This window comes from Mya arenaria, chromosome 5 (genome assembly GCF_026914265.1).
Source record: "Mya arenaria isolate MELC-2E11 chromosome 5, ASM2691426v1".
Lineage (NCBI taxonomy): Eukaryota > Metazoa > Mollusca > Bivalvia > Myida > Myidae > Mya > Mya arenaria.
In genome coordinates, this window is record NC_069126.1 from 55543389 (window position 1) to 55555019 (window position 11631).

The 11631-nt window shown below is 31.7% G+C and overlaps 1 protein-coding gene across 1 annotated transcript; it reads left to right on the forward strand.

Moving 5' to 3' along the window:
* The first annotated feature begins 1470 nt into the window (after positions 1–1470).
* Positions 1471–5293, forward strand: LOC128235124 (uncharacterized). The gene is made up of 3 exons (XM_052949869.1): positions 1471–2321; positions 2986–3060; positions 3210–5293. The coding sequence occupies exons 1-3, from the start codon at positions 2260–2262 to the stop codon at positions 3409–3411; spliced, it is 339 nt and encodes a 112-aa protein (XP_052805829.1). The 5' UTR covers positions 1471–2259; the 3' UTR covers positions 3412–5293.
* The last annotated feature ends 6338 nt before the right edge of the window (positions 5294–11631 follow it).

The window sequence follows — 11631 nt, forward strand, 5'->3', positions numbered from 1 at the left end:
AATATGACTTTGTTGTATTGCTGGTTTCTGAAATATCTTTGTCTCAACAATGTTTGGCATTGACCTACTACCCCTGGCCTGTCATTGAGCATAAGAAATTTAAATTGTTTTTTGTTTCTTTAATTAAAATTCAAGAAGCTGATGATCTGCCAACAACACTGAGGATTTCTAAGCCACCTTAGTGTAAAAATCTTTAACAGTAATTACAAGACTTTGTAGTCACATAATTTTGATCTAGATTAGTATTGTCTTTATCATTCAATTGTACAGACACGTGCTGTTTTGTTTTATATTTTGTTTTTTATTTAGATACAAGATCTATTGATATTAAACACTTGCTAATTATACCTTGTGTTAGACACCATGATCATGATAGTTGTAAACAAGTGGCATGATGACAAAGTATTTCTACAACTACTGGATAGTTGCACCATCTTCCTCAAGGTTTACTGCAGATGTATATGTAATTACTAACATAGAACTTTGGAAGGGCAAGAAATAATTGTGAGTATTACATATTTTCATTTCTAAGCATGTTTTCATTAGTTTGATTACTAAGCAAGGTGCTAAAAACCAAAATGTAAGAAGGTTGTTACATTAACTGTTAACTTTAGTCAGAGTTTCTGAAATTATTTTAACAACCTAGTCTGATAAATATTGATGAGTTTAATAATGCGTCACGTACAGAAAAGTATGCAGCAAGTCCTCATATCGAACCTTGGGCTCATTGCTTGCAACCCAGAAGCTCTAACAACTGAGTGAGCCCCCCGAAAAAACATCATCTCTGACCCATAGCAGTCTGTATTGTGATTTTCAACCTCTGAGCTGAAATTTACCCCCAAATTCCCAAACAAGATCAGCCATCGAAATTAACCTTTTAGATGAACAAGCCTGAACTCATATACTACTGCTTGGCATTACATTTTTGAACAAGCCCTGCTGTATACAACCCATAATTCGAGCAAGCCCAGTGCAGGGCTTGTGGGCTTGTGCGAATTTTGACCACTGCTAGATGGTTATATATAACCACAATGGGCCTCTCCACAATTCTCAGTCTCACTCATTTACACTGCGTTCCAGCCAAGGCTGCCCATTGGGCACTAAATGTCACAGGCACAGAAAAGTACGCGGTCAACCTGGGGCACCCTGCTTGCAAGAGAGATGCTATACCAGCTGAGCTAACAGGCCCGGATAACTCACACTCTCTGACTTGTACAGTGATAGTCAAATATTTCCCTATTGTTTATTTTTTTTTTAATAGGTAGCTTTGTTTATACTGAATTTTGAATGACTACGTGTTGATGAAGGGGATGCTGGAAGGAATCCTCCAGAATGAAGGAACAACAAGTCAAAGGTCAGGAATGATCCGGCAAGTCACATAACGCGCAGATCAGAACCCCCTGTCTCAAACCAACACAAAGATGCAAAAGCTAAGGAAGCAATGGATAGCCAAAGATAAAAAAAGTTTGATACCATATGAAAAAACTAATATGTATATAATGTGCTAAATGTGGTGTTGTCTTGCACAAATCTTTCTTTCGCTGTGTTGAAAGTCTTTGCACTGACTGCACTTTGATAGTAATAATACATTATAACATAGTAAAAATATGCTTGTTGTTTCAAAAAGAATGAAAAAAAGTCATATGGCAACAAACAACGTCTGTTTTGTCATCCCTACCGTAAAATGCTGGATCCTGGAAACATGCAAGTTAAAATTGTGAAACTTTGTATTTAGTGTGATATTTCACACAACTTGGCTTGAAGCCTTTTTTTGCTGGCCAAAAATTGTGGTTGCATTATGGCAACAAAAGTTTGTGACAAGATTACACTTATAAAATATGAAAATCTATGGCAACCAATATCATGAAAATACCTCACTTAGTAAAAGAGTATTCGTTTATGGAACTTAAGTATGCGAAGAGAGAGTATAGGGAGCTTATTTGATGTTCTTTTCATTGTATAAATGTGGTTGCAATGGTTATGAAAATAAGCAAAATATACCAAACACTTCATTATTATACTTCAGAACTTACTATGTCTCCTGTGAAAATGAATTGTAGACTAGTTACTGATTAATTCAAGCTTGCATTAAGATTATTTTTCATGACATTCGAATCATTTTCAAATGGCATTAAAATCAGTAGGGGACTGCTGCAGGCGTTGACACTACCTTTATTTTCTAAGGATCCTGAAGGAACCCCACAAGTTAATATTAAGTGCCCTTCCTGAAGTCATGAGTCCCTTTGAGAATGTGATAGTATGTGTTTTTATAGCCTTCTTTGTCTGTTTTACAGAGAATTCCACATGGCATGCCATAAGGGGTAAAAGGACTGTTAATTCTTCAGAATAGTTTCTTTTTAATCTATTTTCTTTGTTATTGCTTCTTTGGACTTTCTAAGTATCAATTGTGTGGTGTTATAAAAAAAGCATGAAACAAACAAAGAAACATATAGTGACCTTAAAGGGACTAGACACAAATGTGATGATACAATTTATGCATTAAAAAAATTAGAAAGTTGTCAAAAACTTGCATAAAATTGACATCATTGTGTACAACACTTTGAAATGTTACTTACCGTACTGATGTATCAAATCGCTTACAACACACATCATTTGCAGTTTTTGCACATTTTTCCAATTCGAAATTTACTATGGTTTATGTGTACCACATAAATCCCAGTAATTGGTACATTTATCTGTACTCATAAACAGGTTTGATTAAACTGGGAAACAATTATGTGCTACTTTAAACAGGGAAACACAGATGTCAAGACAGCAACATGGTTTTTGTGTTTACTATTTTAACCATTTAAAGTAATATGTACTATTATTATTGGCCTCCTACTAGCTCGCATTGACAAATGGAGGCTTTCTGGGTATTTGAGAAAATACTGTATTTGAAGATTGTTGGACCATCTGGTGTCTAGCCCCTTTAATATAAGCATTGGTGTGTTGATGTGGTGTGAATGGTGTTTTGTTTTGTAGTACTGGGTCAGCAGTTTCCAAGAGTGCAATTAATCCTACTGTAGATAAAGACGCCACTGCTGAAGTGACACTTAGGTAATTCAAGTTCTTTATGTATACGTATACTTGGTTAATTTGTATAAAAATGACCACCTGTGGGTAATATATGTAATATGTATGCCAACCAAATTTATAAGTCAATTAAACATAATTATAATGGACCTATACGTTTTATGATATTTCAGGCCACAGCCTTTGCCCCCAGTTGGACAGCAAGGACATGGAAGAGGCCTGTCAGCTAATTTAGGTGATCAATATGATAACATGCCTCTGGTTAGTCAGAAGAATGTTCTCCCACCTCTAGGAACTGTTGGTGAAGATGGAGAGGTGAAGAAAAGTAAGAAGAAGAAAAGTAAGAAGAATCCTGAAGAGGACGATATTGTTTAGAAAGACTAGAACAGTTAGTTTGGGATTGTTGTTTTTTTATCTAAGTCTGCATTCTGTGATATTATTCCATATCAATTGTAACTGTTTTGACTAAGAAAAGGAAACAATGTCTTATTAAAATTGAAAATGTCATTGTTTCATGCCATTTAACAATTGACAAAAGAATACAGCAAGACTCATGATTCGCTTATTGAGAAAAATACATAATTACTGTAATATTACTTTATACATAGTCTTAGTAGGCGAATTATTTGCCATTTGCAATTATGATAAACATGCCTGTTGATCTACATTTTGCTCATTTAAGGTACATTCTTTTAATGGTTTTCAACTGGGCAAAATATGAATTGCCATTTAATATTATACTTAATGAATTTTTTGTTGTAATCTGAGATAAAAGCATAATGAGGATTTTTAATTGATATGTCTCTTTGGCACAGCTATAACTGCAATTTAAATTATGTTTAAGTTACTACCAAAGATACTACTATAGATTTCATTGAGGGAGCATTTTGTGAATTGAATGATAATCTAAATATAGTTACTTAACCGCAATTGTAGAAAAAACAAGGTCAAGTAAAGGCTAGTTATGTGTTTATGCTTCACAATTTAAGTGCCATACAGAGGACTACATATAATGTGATATTTATGACAATCAATACTTGAACAAAAGCTATTATGTCACTTCTTCATGGACCATATAAAACTGGCAGTTTATTTATTCATACATATAAAACCTCTCCTACCTACATCATTAGTACAAAACATGAACTATTAAGTCATTATGTAGAATGCTTATGTCTGGTGGCGTGATTGTGTGGAATTCCTCGATTTGTTCCATAACAGCCGGTTATTGATTCTAAGCTACTGATGTAATACCTGCAATATTCCCCTACAGAATGTCTGATAAGTTTGCTATTGACTGAAGGAAGGGATTATTGGAAAAATCATTGTGAATATTACTTTTGTTGTCATCTGGTTGTGAGTTTGGTATCCAAGTGTATAATATATCATCAAGTATTTATTTCCTATACAGACATCAGTGTATTTGATATGATGTTGATGTATATCAAGAGCATAATAATCATCCTTTAGTATGATAGTGCCTCATGTCATTTCTTTTGTATGTACATGTAATGTTATTTGTCATTCAGATCTATCTATATTTTTAGCTAGTTATTGTCTAGCCTTGGGGTTGTTGTCGGTGGAAGCATAGTCTGTTGTTCTGCAAAGTGTTCAAGATATTCAAATGAAACTTGGTACACATGTCACCCTGAGACAGTATGCAGCAAGGCTCAGAACTCTGGTTTTAGTAATTGTTGAGCTATGCCCCTTTTTGATTGAAAAAAACAATATACAAGTGTTTGCGGTCGCTCTGCGGAGCGGTTGTTAAACATTGATTAGTCTGAAATGTTCCTGTATCAGTCCACATGATCTAAGAGTCATGTATGCGCATTTCTTGCTGTGCTTTAAGTATTACTAAGTTTTAGTTTTTTTAGATTTTATATGCTAACATTTTATTTATGAATGATACAATCATGTACATATTTTGATGTTTTGTGCCATATGTATGCTTAAGTCCTCAAGTTATGTATAAGTCATGTTTCATATTTCAAATTATTTTGAAATCACATTATGTGCACTTTACTTATGTGACTATTTAGACTCGTTGTGATTTATGATGATGATCTAATGCTTTACTTGCATCTATCCAAAAATTCCAGCAAACATGTATTCATAAACACTTTGTTAATTCACAGATGTATCTACAGATCTATGATTGTGTTGCTAAATGTTGCTGTTTTGTTAAAATGTTAATATTATACAAAAACATTTGTATAGATACGGATTCCTATAACCAAGAAAATTGAGGAAAATAATCCCAGATAAAAATATAGTAGTATAAATAAAAAAGTATATATATATATATATATATATATATATATATATATATATACTAGAGTATCTTTTTACATTGTACAACACTGGTTAGAGTGTTTTTCAATTTATGAATGTGTTGTTTATGTCCAGAAAACATGTGCTTATTGAGTGGCTTAGTTATGTATAACAAATTGTGTAATATAATATCATGTGTGTATATATGTTGACAGTTGACAGTTTAAGTTTGTTATTGGTGTTAAAGTTTATTATTCGCTATATATGTTTTGAATGTTTTAAAGGCCTTAATGTTGGTTTATAGCTCTTTGAAGGGAACCAAAACACACTTTAAGAAAGCTGTAATAATTTTGCCACTAACCACTGCACTTCATTTAAAAATGTTTTACAACATGTTAAGTATATCCTATATCACTTATAAAGTTGAATATTTTGTAAACAGGTGTGGTGAGCAAAAATAATAATCTTCAAATGCAATAAAAGCATTGTAGTAACCCTTTTTATACCCATCATAATTTTGTTTCATCAATAAGTGGTAAAATATATGACCATATATAGTCAAACAAATTGTCTATGTGAATATGTTTGCTATTTCAATATTGTTGTAGGAAACCAAGAATAGCATGTAAATATATGCCTTATAAATTGCTTACCATTGAACTATTGTTTTCTTAAAAGGTATTTACGGTATTCAAAAAGCGTCCTAGATATCATTTAGGAAGTATAAATAAGGTTGAATTGGGGAAGAAAATATCTGTGCTCTTTATCAGACTTACCTATATGATATGTCATACGATATGCCACTTAATAATGTTTACCTTAATTATTGAATGGCACTTGACGGCAATTGATATATTATCAGCTTGTCGAAACCTTATGTATCTAAGAGCCATAAATATTTACCCAGTGTCTTGACGATATGGATAAAGCAATGTTAACCCTTTTAAATAGAAAGTATGTTAAGAGTGGCCATATAATGAATTACACTTTTAAGGTAACAATTGAAACCAATTGCAGTGTAATAAACATTGATTATAATGTTTGTAAGACCTTCAAATGATATAATTATGGTAACCAATGATCATATGATTCGGAAGTTTTATCCAACATTAAGTCACAATTTAAGTGTTTAACTTGATAATAAGCGTACAATTTGTACTTGACAAAAGGACAATGTCCTATTTTTATAATGCTGTCATATCTGGTATAAACATGCATGTTTTATAAGTAACAAAATATATTTGTGAAGTTGTGCATGGGTTAAACAGAATGCCCTATTGTTTTGTAAATTGTAAGCGAAAGAGAAAGAACGAGATATCCGTATACTTGGTGAAGTTGCCCGATTTATTTCATTCAGGAAGTAATATGATATGCTAACAATTTGTAGTAAATATCACAGTCATTGTGAACTATTGAAATTCAATAGTTGTAGGAATGTTATGGGGATTTCCCCTTGATAAAAAGAGCCAATAAGAAAAGCTTATTCTGTGTGAATAATTTATACCCCATGCTTTGCCAGGTTTATATTCAGCAGGTTTAATGCATCTTTAAAGTATTATATTAATGTTCAATGTTTGAATACCTTATCATTGAGTTATAGAGGTGATCGTTTCGGTACTTGTTCAGCAAGTAATAAGCTCTATAACAGAAGACATGATGAAGCAAGTTTCTATATAGCTATTCATTCTGACCCTAATACCAAATATGTACTTATGTTTGTAGGTTATTTCTTTACTGTCTCCAATCTATCAAATGTATGATTCATGTTGTGCTGTAATTAGAGCCTTTCACTTGAAGTGTATAGTTCCTGATCTGAAATGTTTTATTAATCAAAATAGCCTTTTTTGAAAAGAATCAAGGGTTGTGTTGAGTGCTACTATGATTGTTTTCACTGTGCCATAGTTACATGAATCTGTGTCATTGCTTAATGTATTTGTTTATTGCCTTGAGAGAGTACGTGCTCAGAGACATAGAAACATGAAGACATCTTGAATAGGGTTTAATTTGATTTAAAGATCAGAATCAACATGCTTTAATATAAAATCATAACATGCACATGTGTGTATGCATTTAGTATCTAGTTGATTGATTAATTATCTGAGTTATTACCTTATGATCTAATTGTCTGGTCTTCTTTTCAACCAATTGTTAAATTTTAACCCAGAGGTTTACATTTTTGCACTTTAAAGTGTGCACATTGCATAAGTATCTAAATATCAAGGTGTTGGCTATTACTTGTATGTATTTGAGTAATTGGTTTGAATATTTGCAGTGCAGTTAGCCTTTTTAAAATCATTCCTATAAACATTACATTGTTTGTATGTGCATTAAATGCTTTTGTATTCTGTGTTATTGTTATGAATGATTCTTGAATAAAAGTTTTCTTTATCTTTAGTTTTGTACTATTTAAAGTAACATGTTACTTTCCAATACCATTAAGTAACTGCAATGTATCTTCTTATTGTACTGACAACCATGGCAATACAATAGTTGAATCAAAATTATTTAAAATGTGATATACAGGGTCAGTATTTATATGAAAAACTACAGAAACAATCCAGTAGGCGATAGCTGAAAAACGAACCCCGTTAAATGGCACAGGGTCAACACCAATGACACAGAACCGAAAAACAATCACAAACCAGAAATTTAGAACAACAAAAAACTCTTAAAATCAACACACTACACGCATAAAACTTCAGGTGATTAGCAAGGATTGTTAGGTACCACCTTCGAAGGGTCTGTAACTCTGTTGAACATAAATTTACTAGGGTTTTAAACTAATTTGTGTTCACAATCTCACTCTTATCCCAACATTCCTGAATAAAGTAAAAATGTAAATTTATGGTAACTCTTATCAAAGTATGTATGAACTTGAGGAAACTTGAGAATAAAACAAGGAATAATAAAACAAAAAGTAAACCTCAAGTACTTAAATGATTACATTTATTGTTGTGTTAAAGAGTGAGAGTGTGCCTGCTTGAATTATGTTTGTGATAGCCACATTTGGCTAAGCAACCTGTCACGTCTGGGTTTATGCTTCTGGGCCGCTCTTGTCCTGAAGGTTAGATTTGGCTAAGCTTGTTGACCTACATTTATAAAATAGAAATCACGCTTTACATTTGAATTTCATGTTTTGAAAAACATCGGAAACAATAAATAACTTTGCAGCTAAATGTTTATTTGATATAGCATACTTATTAATTATAATTGCATGACCATGTATTTCGCTTTTCAAGTGTTCGGTATTTGTGCCCTCCATAGCATAAATTTATAAAGGTGATTTACTGTCTACAAAATGAACTATTTTCGACATAAAATTGATGAGATCTTGAATCTGTACTTTGACAGATTTTGTCACATTAACCAAAGATGTTTCATACGCAATTTTAACTTGCTACAACAAAAACTCTCCAAGATAATTGTGAAAAACCTCAAAAAGTGTTCGGATTTGTGACCTTAGTCAGTACTATTATATTGGACTCTTTCAAAGTGATACTGGTCAATGTTATCCATCCGTTAGGTTCATCTTAATTAAACGAAATGGCGTAGATCTATATGGAATAAATATCTAAGTTACAGTATTCTCAAGCGGTGTCAAAACGCACAGGTCTAGCTTTGGTGGTTTGTAACCTGAGAAGTTTGCCGGTCTTATACCTGAAACATCACCCGACATTAAATGTAGGCCATATATGTTAATGTCTTCCTAGAAAGACTAGAACAGTTAGTTTGGGATTGTTTTTTTTTTTATCTAAGTCTGCATTCTGTGATATTATTCCATATCAATTGTAACTGTTTTGACTAAGAAAAGGAAACAATGTCTTATTAAAATTGAAAATGTCATTGTTTCATGCCATTTAACAATTGACAAAAGAATACAGCAAGACTCATGATTCGCTTATTGAGAAAAATACATCATTACTGTAATATTACTTTATACATAGTCTTAGTAGGCGAATTATTTGCCATTTGCAATTATGATAAACATGCCTGTTGATCTACATTTTGCTCATTTAAGGTACATTCTTTTAATGGTTTTCAACTGGGCAAAATATGAATTGCCATTTAATATTATACTTAATGAATTTTTTGTTGTAATCTGAGATAAAAGCATAATGAGGATTTTTAATTGATATGTCTCTTTGGCACAGCTATAACTGCAATTTAAATTATGTTTAAGTTACTACCAAAGATACTACTATAGATTTCATTGAGGGAGCATTTTGTGAATTGAATGATAATCTAAATATAGTTACTTAACCGCAATTGTAGAAAAAACAAGGTCAAGTAAAGGCTAGTTTTGTGTTTATGCTTCACAATTTAAGTGCCATACAGAGGACTACATATAATGTGATATTTATGACAATCAATACTTGAACAAAAGCTATTATGTCACTTCTTCATGGACCATATAAAACTGGCAGTTTATTTATTCATACATATAAAACCTCTCCTACCTACATCATTAGTACAAAACATGAACTATTAAGTCATTATGTAGAATGCTTATGTCTGGTGGCGTGATTGTGTGGAATTCCTCGATTTGTTCCATAACAGCCGGTTATTGATTCTAAGCTACTGATGTAAAACCTGCAATATTCCCCTACAGAATGTCTGATAAGTTTGCTATTGACTGAAGGAAGGGATTATTGGAAAAATCATTGTGAATATTACTTTTGTTGTCATCTGGTTGTGAGTTTGGTATCCAAGTGTATAATATATCATCAAGTATTTATTTCCTATACAGACATCAGTGTATTTGATATGATGTTGATGTATATCAAGAGCATAATAATCATCCTTTAGTATGATAGTGCCTCATGTCATTTCTTTTGTATGTACATGTAATGTTATTTGTCATTCAGATCTATCTATATTTTTAGCTAGTTATTGTCTAGCCTTGGGGTTGTTGTCGGTGGAAGCATAGTCTGTTGTTCTGCAAAATGTTCAAGATATTCAAATGAAACTTGGTACACATGTCACCCTGAGACAGTATGCAGCAAGGCTCAGAACTCTGGTTTTAGTAATTGTTGAGCTATGCCCCTTTTTGATTGAAAAAAACAATATACAAGTGTTTGCGGTCGCTCTGCGGAGCGGTTGTTAAACATTGATTAGTCTGAAATGTTCCTGTATCAGTCCACATGATCTAAGAGTCATGTATGCGCATTTCTTGCTGTGCTTTAAGTATTACTAAGTTTTAGTTTTTTTAGATTTTATATGCTAACATTTTATTTATGAATGATACAATCATGTACATATTTTGATGTTTTGTGCCATACGTATGCTTAAGTCCTCAAGTTATGTATAAGTCATGTTTCATATTTCAAATTATTTTGAAATCACATTATGTGCACTTTACTTATGTGACTATTTAGACTCGTTGTGATTTATGATGATGATCTAATGTTTTACTTGCATCTATCCAAAAATTCCAGCAAACATGTATTCATAAACACTTTGTTAATTCACAGATGTATCTACAGATCTATGATTGTGTTGCTAAATGTTGCTGTTTTGTTAAAATGTTAAAATTATACAAAAACATTTGTATAGATACGGATTCCTATAACCAAGAAAATTGAGGAAAATAATCCCAGATAAAAATAAAGTAGTATAAATAAAAAAGTATATATATATATATATATATATATATATATATATATATATATATATATATATGTATATATATATATATATATATATATATATATATATATATATATACTAGAGTATCTTTTTACATTGTACAACACTGGTTAGAGTGTTTTTCAATTTATGAATGTGTTGTTTATGTCCAGAAAACATGTGCTTATTGAGTGCCATAGTTATGTATAACAAATTGTGTAATATAATATCATGTGTGTATATAAGTTGACAGTTGACAGTTTAAGTTTGTTATTGGTGTTAAAGTTTATTATTCGCTATATATGTTTTGAATGTTTTAAAGGCCTTAATGTTGGTTTATAGCTCTTTGAAGGGAACCAAAACACACTTTAAGAAAGCTGTAATAATTTTGCCACTAACCACTGCACTTCATTTAAAAATGTTTTACAACATGTTAAGTATATCCTATATCACTTATAAAGTTGAATATTTTGTAAACAGGTGTGGTGAGCAAAAATGATAATCTTCAAATGCAATAAAAGCTTTGTAGTAACCCTTTTTATACCCATCATAATTTTGTTTCATCAATAAGTGGTAAAATATATGACCATATATAGTCAAACAAATTGTCTATGTGAATATGTTTGCTATTTCAATATTGTTGTAGGAAACCAAGAATAGCATGTAAATATATGCCTTATAAATTGCTTACCATTGAAC

What these genes read in the sequence shown, in the direction of transcription:
- LOC128235124 (XM_052949869.1), top strand. Translation starts at nt 2,260, where the DNA reads ATGTGTTTTTATAGCCTTCTTTGTCTGTTTTACAGAGAATTCCACATG. An exon ending in CACATGGCATGCCATAAGGG is followed by an intron (nt 2,322 to 2,985) that starts GTAAAAGGACTG and finishes TTTGTTTTGTAG; the next exon opens with TACTGGGTCAGCAGTTTCCA. An exon ending in ACTGCTGAAGTGACACTTAG is followed by an intron (nt 3,061 to 3,209) that starts GTAATTCAAGTT and finishes ATGATATTTCAG; the next exon opens with GCCACAGCCTTTGCCCCCAG.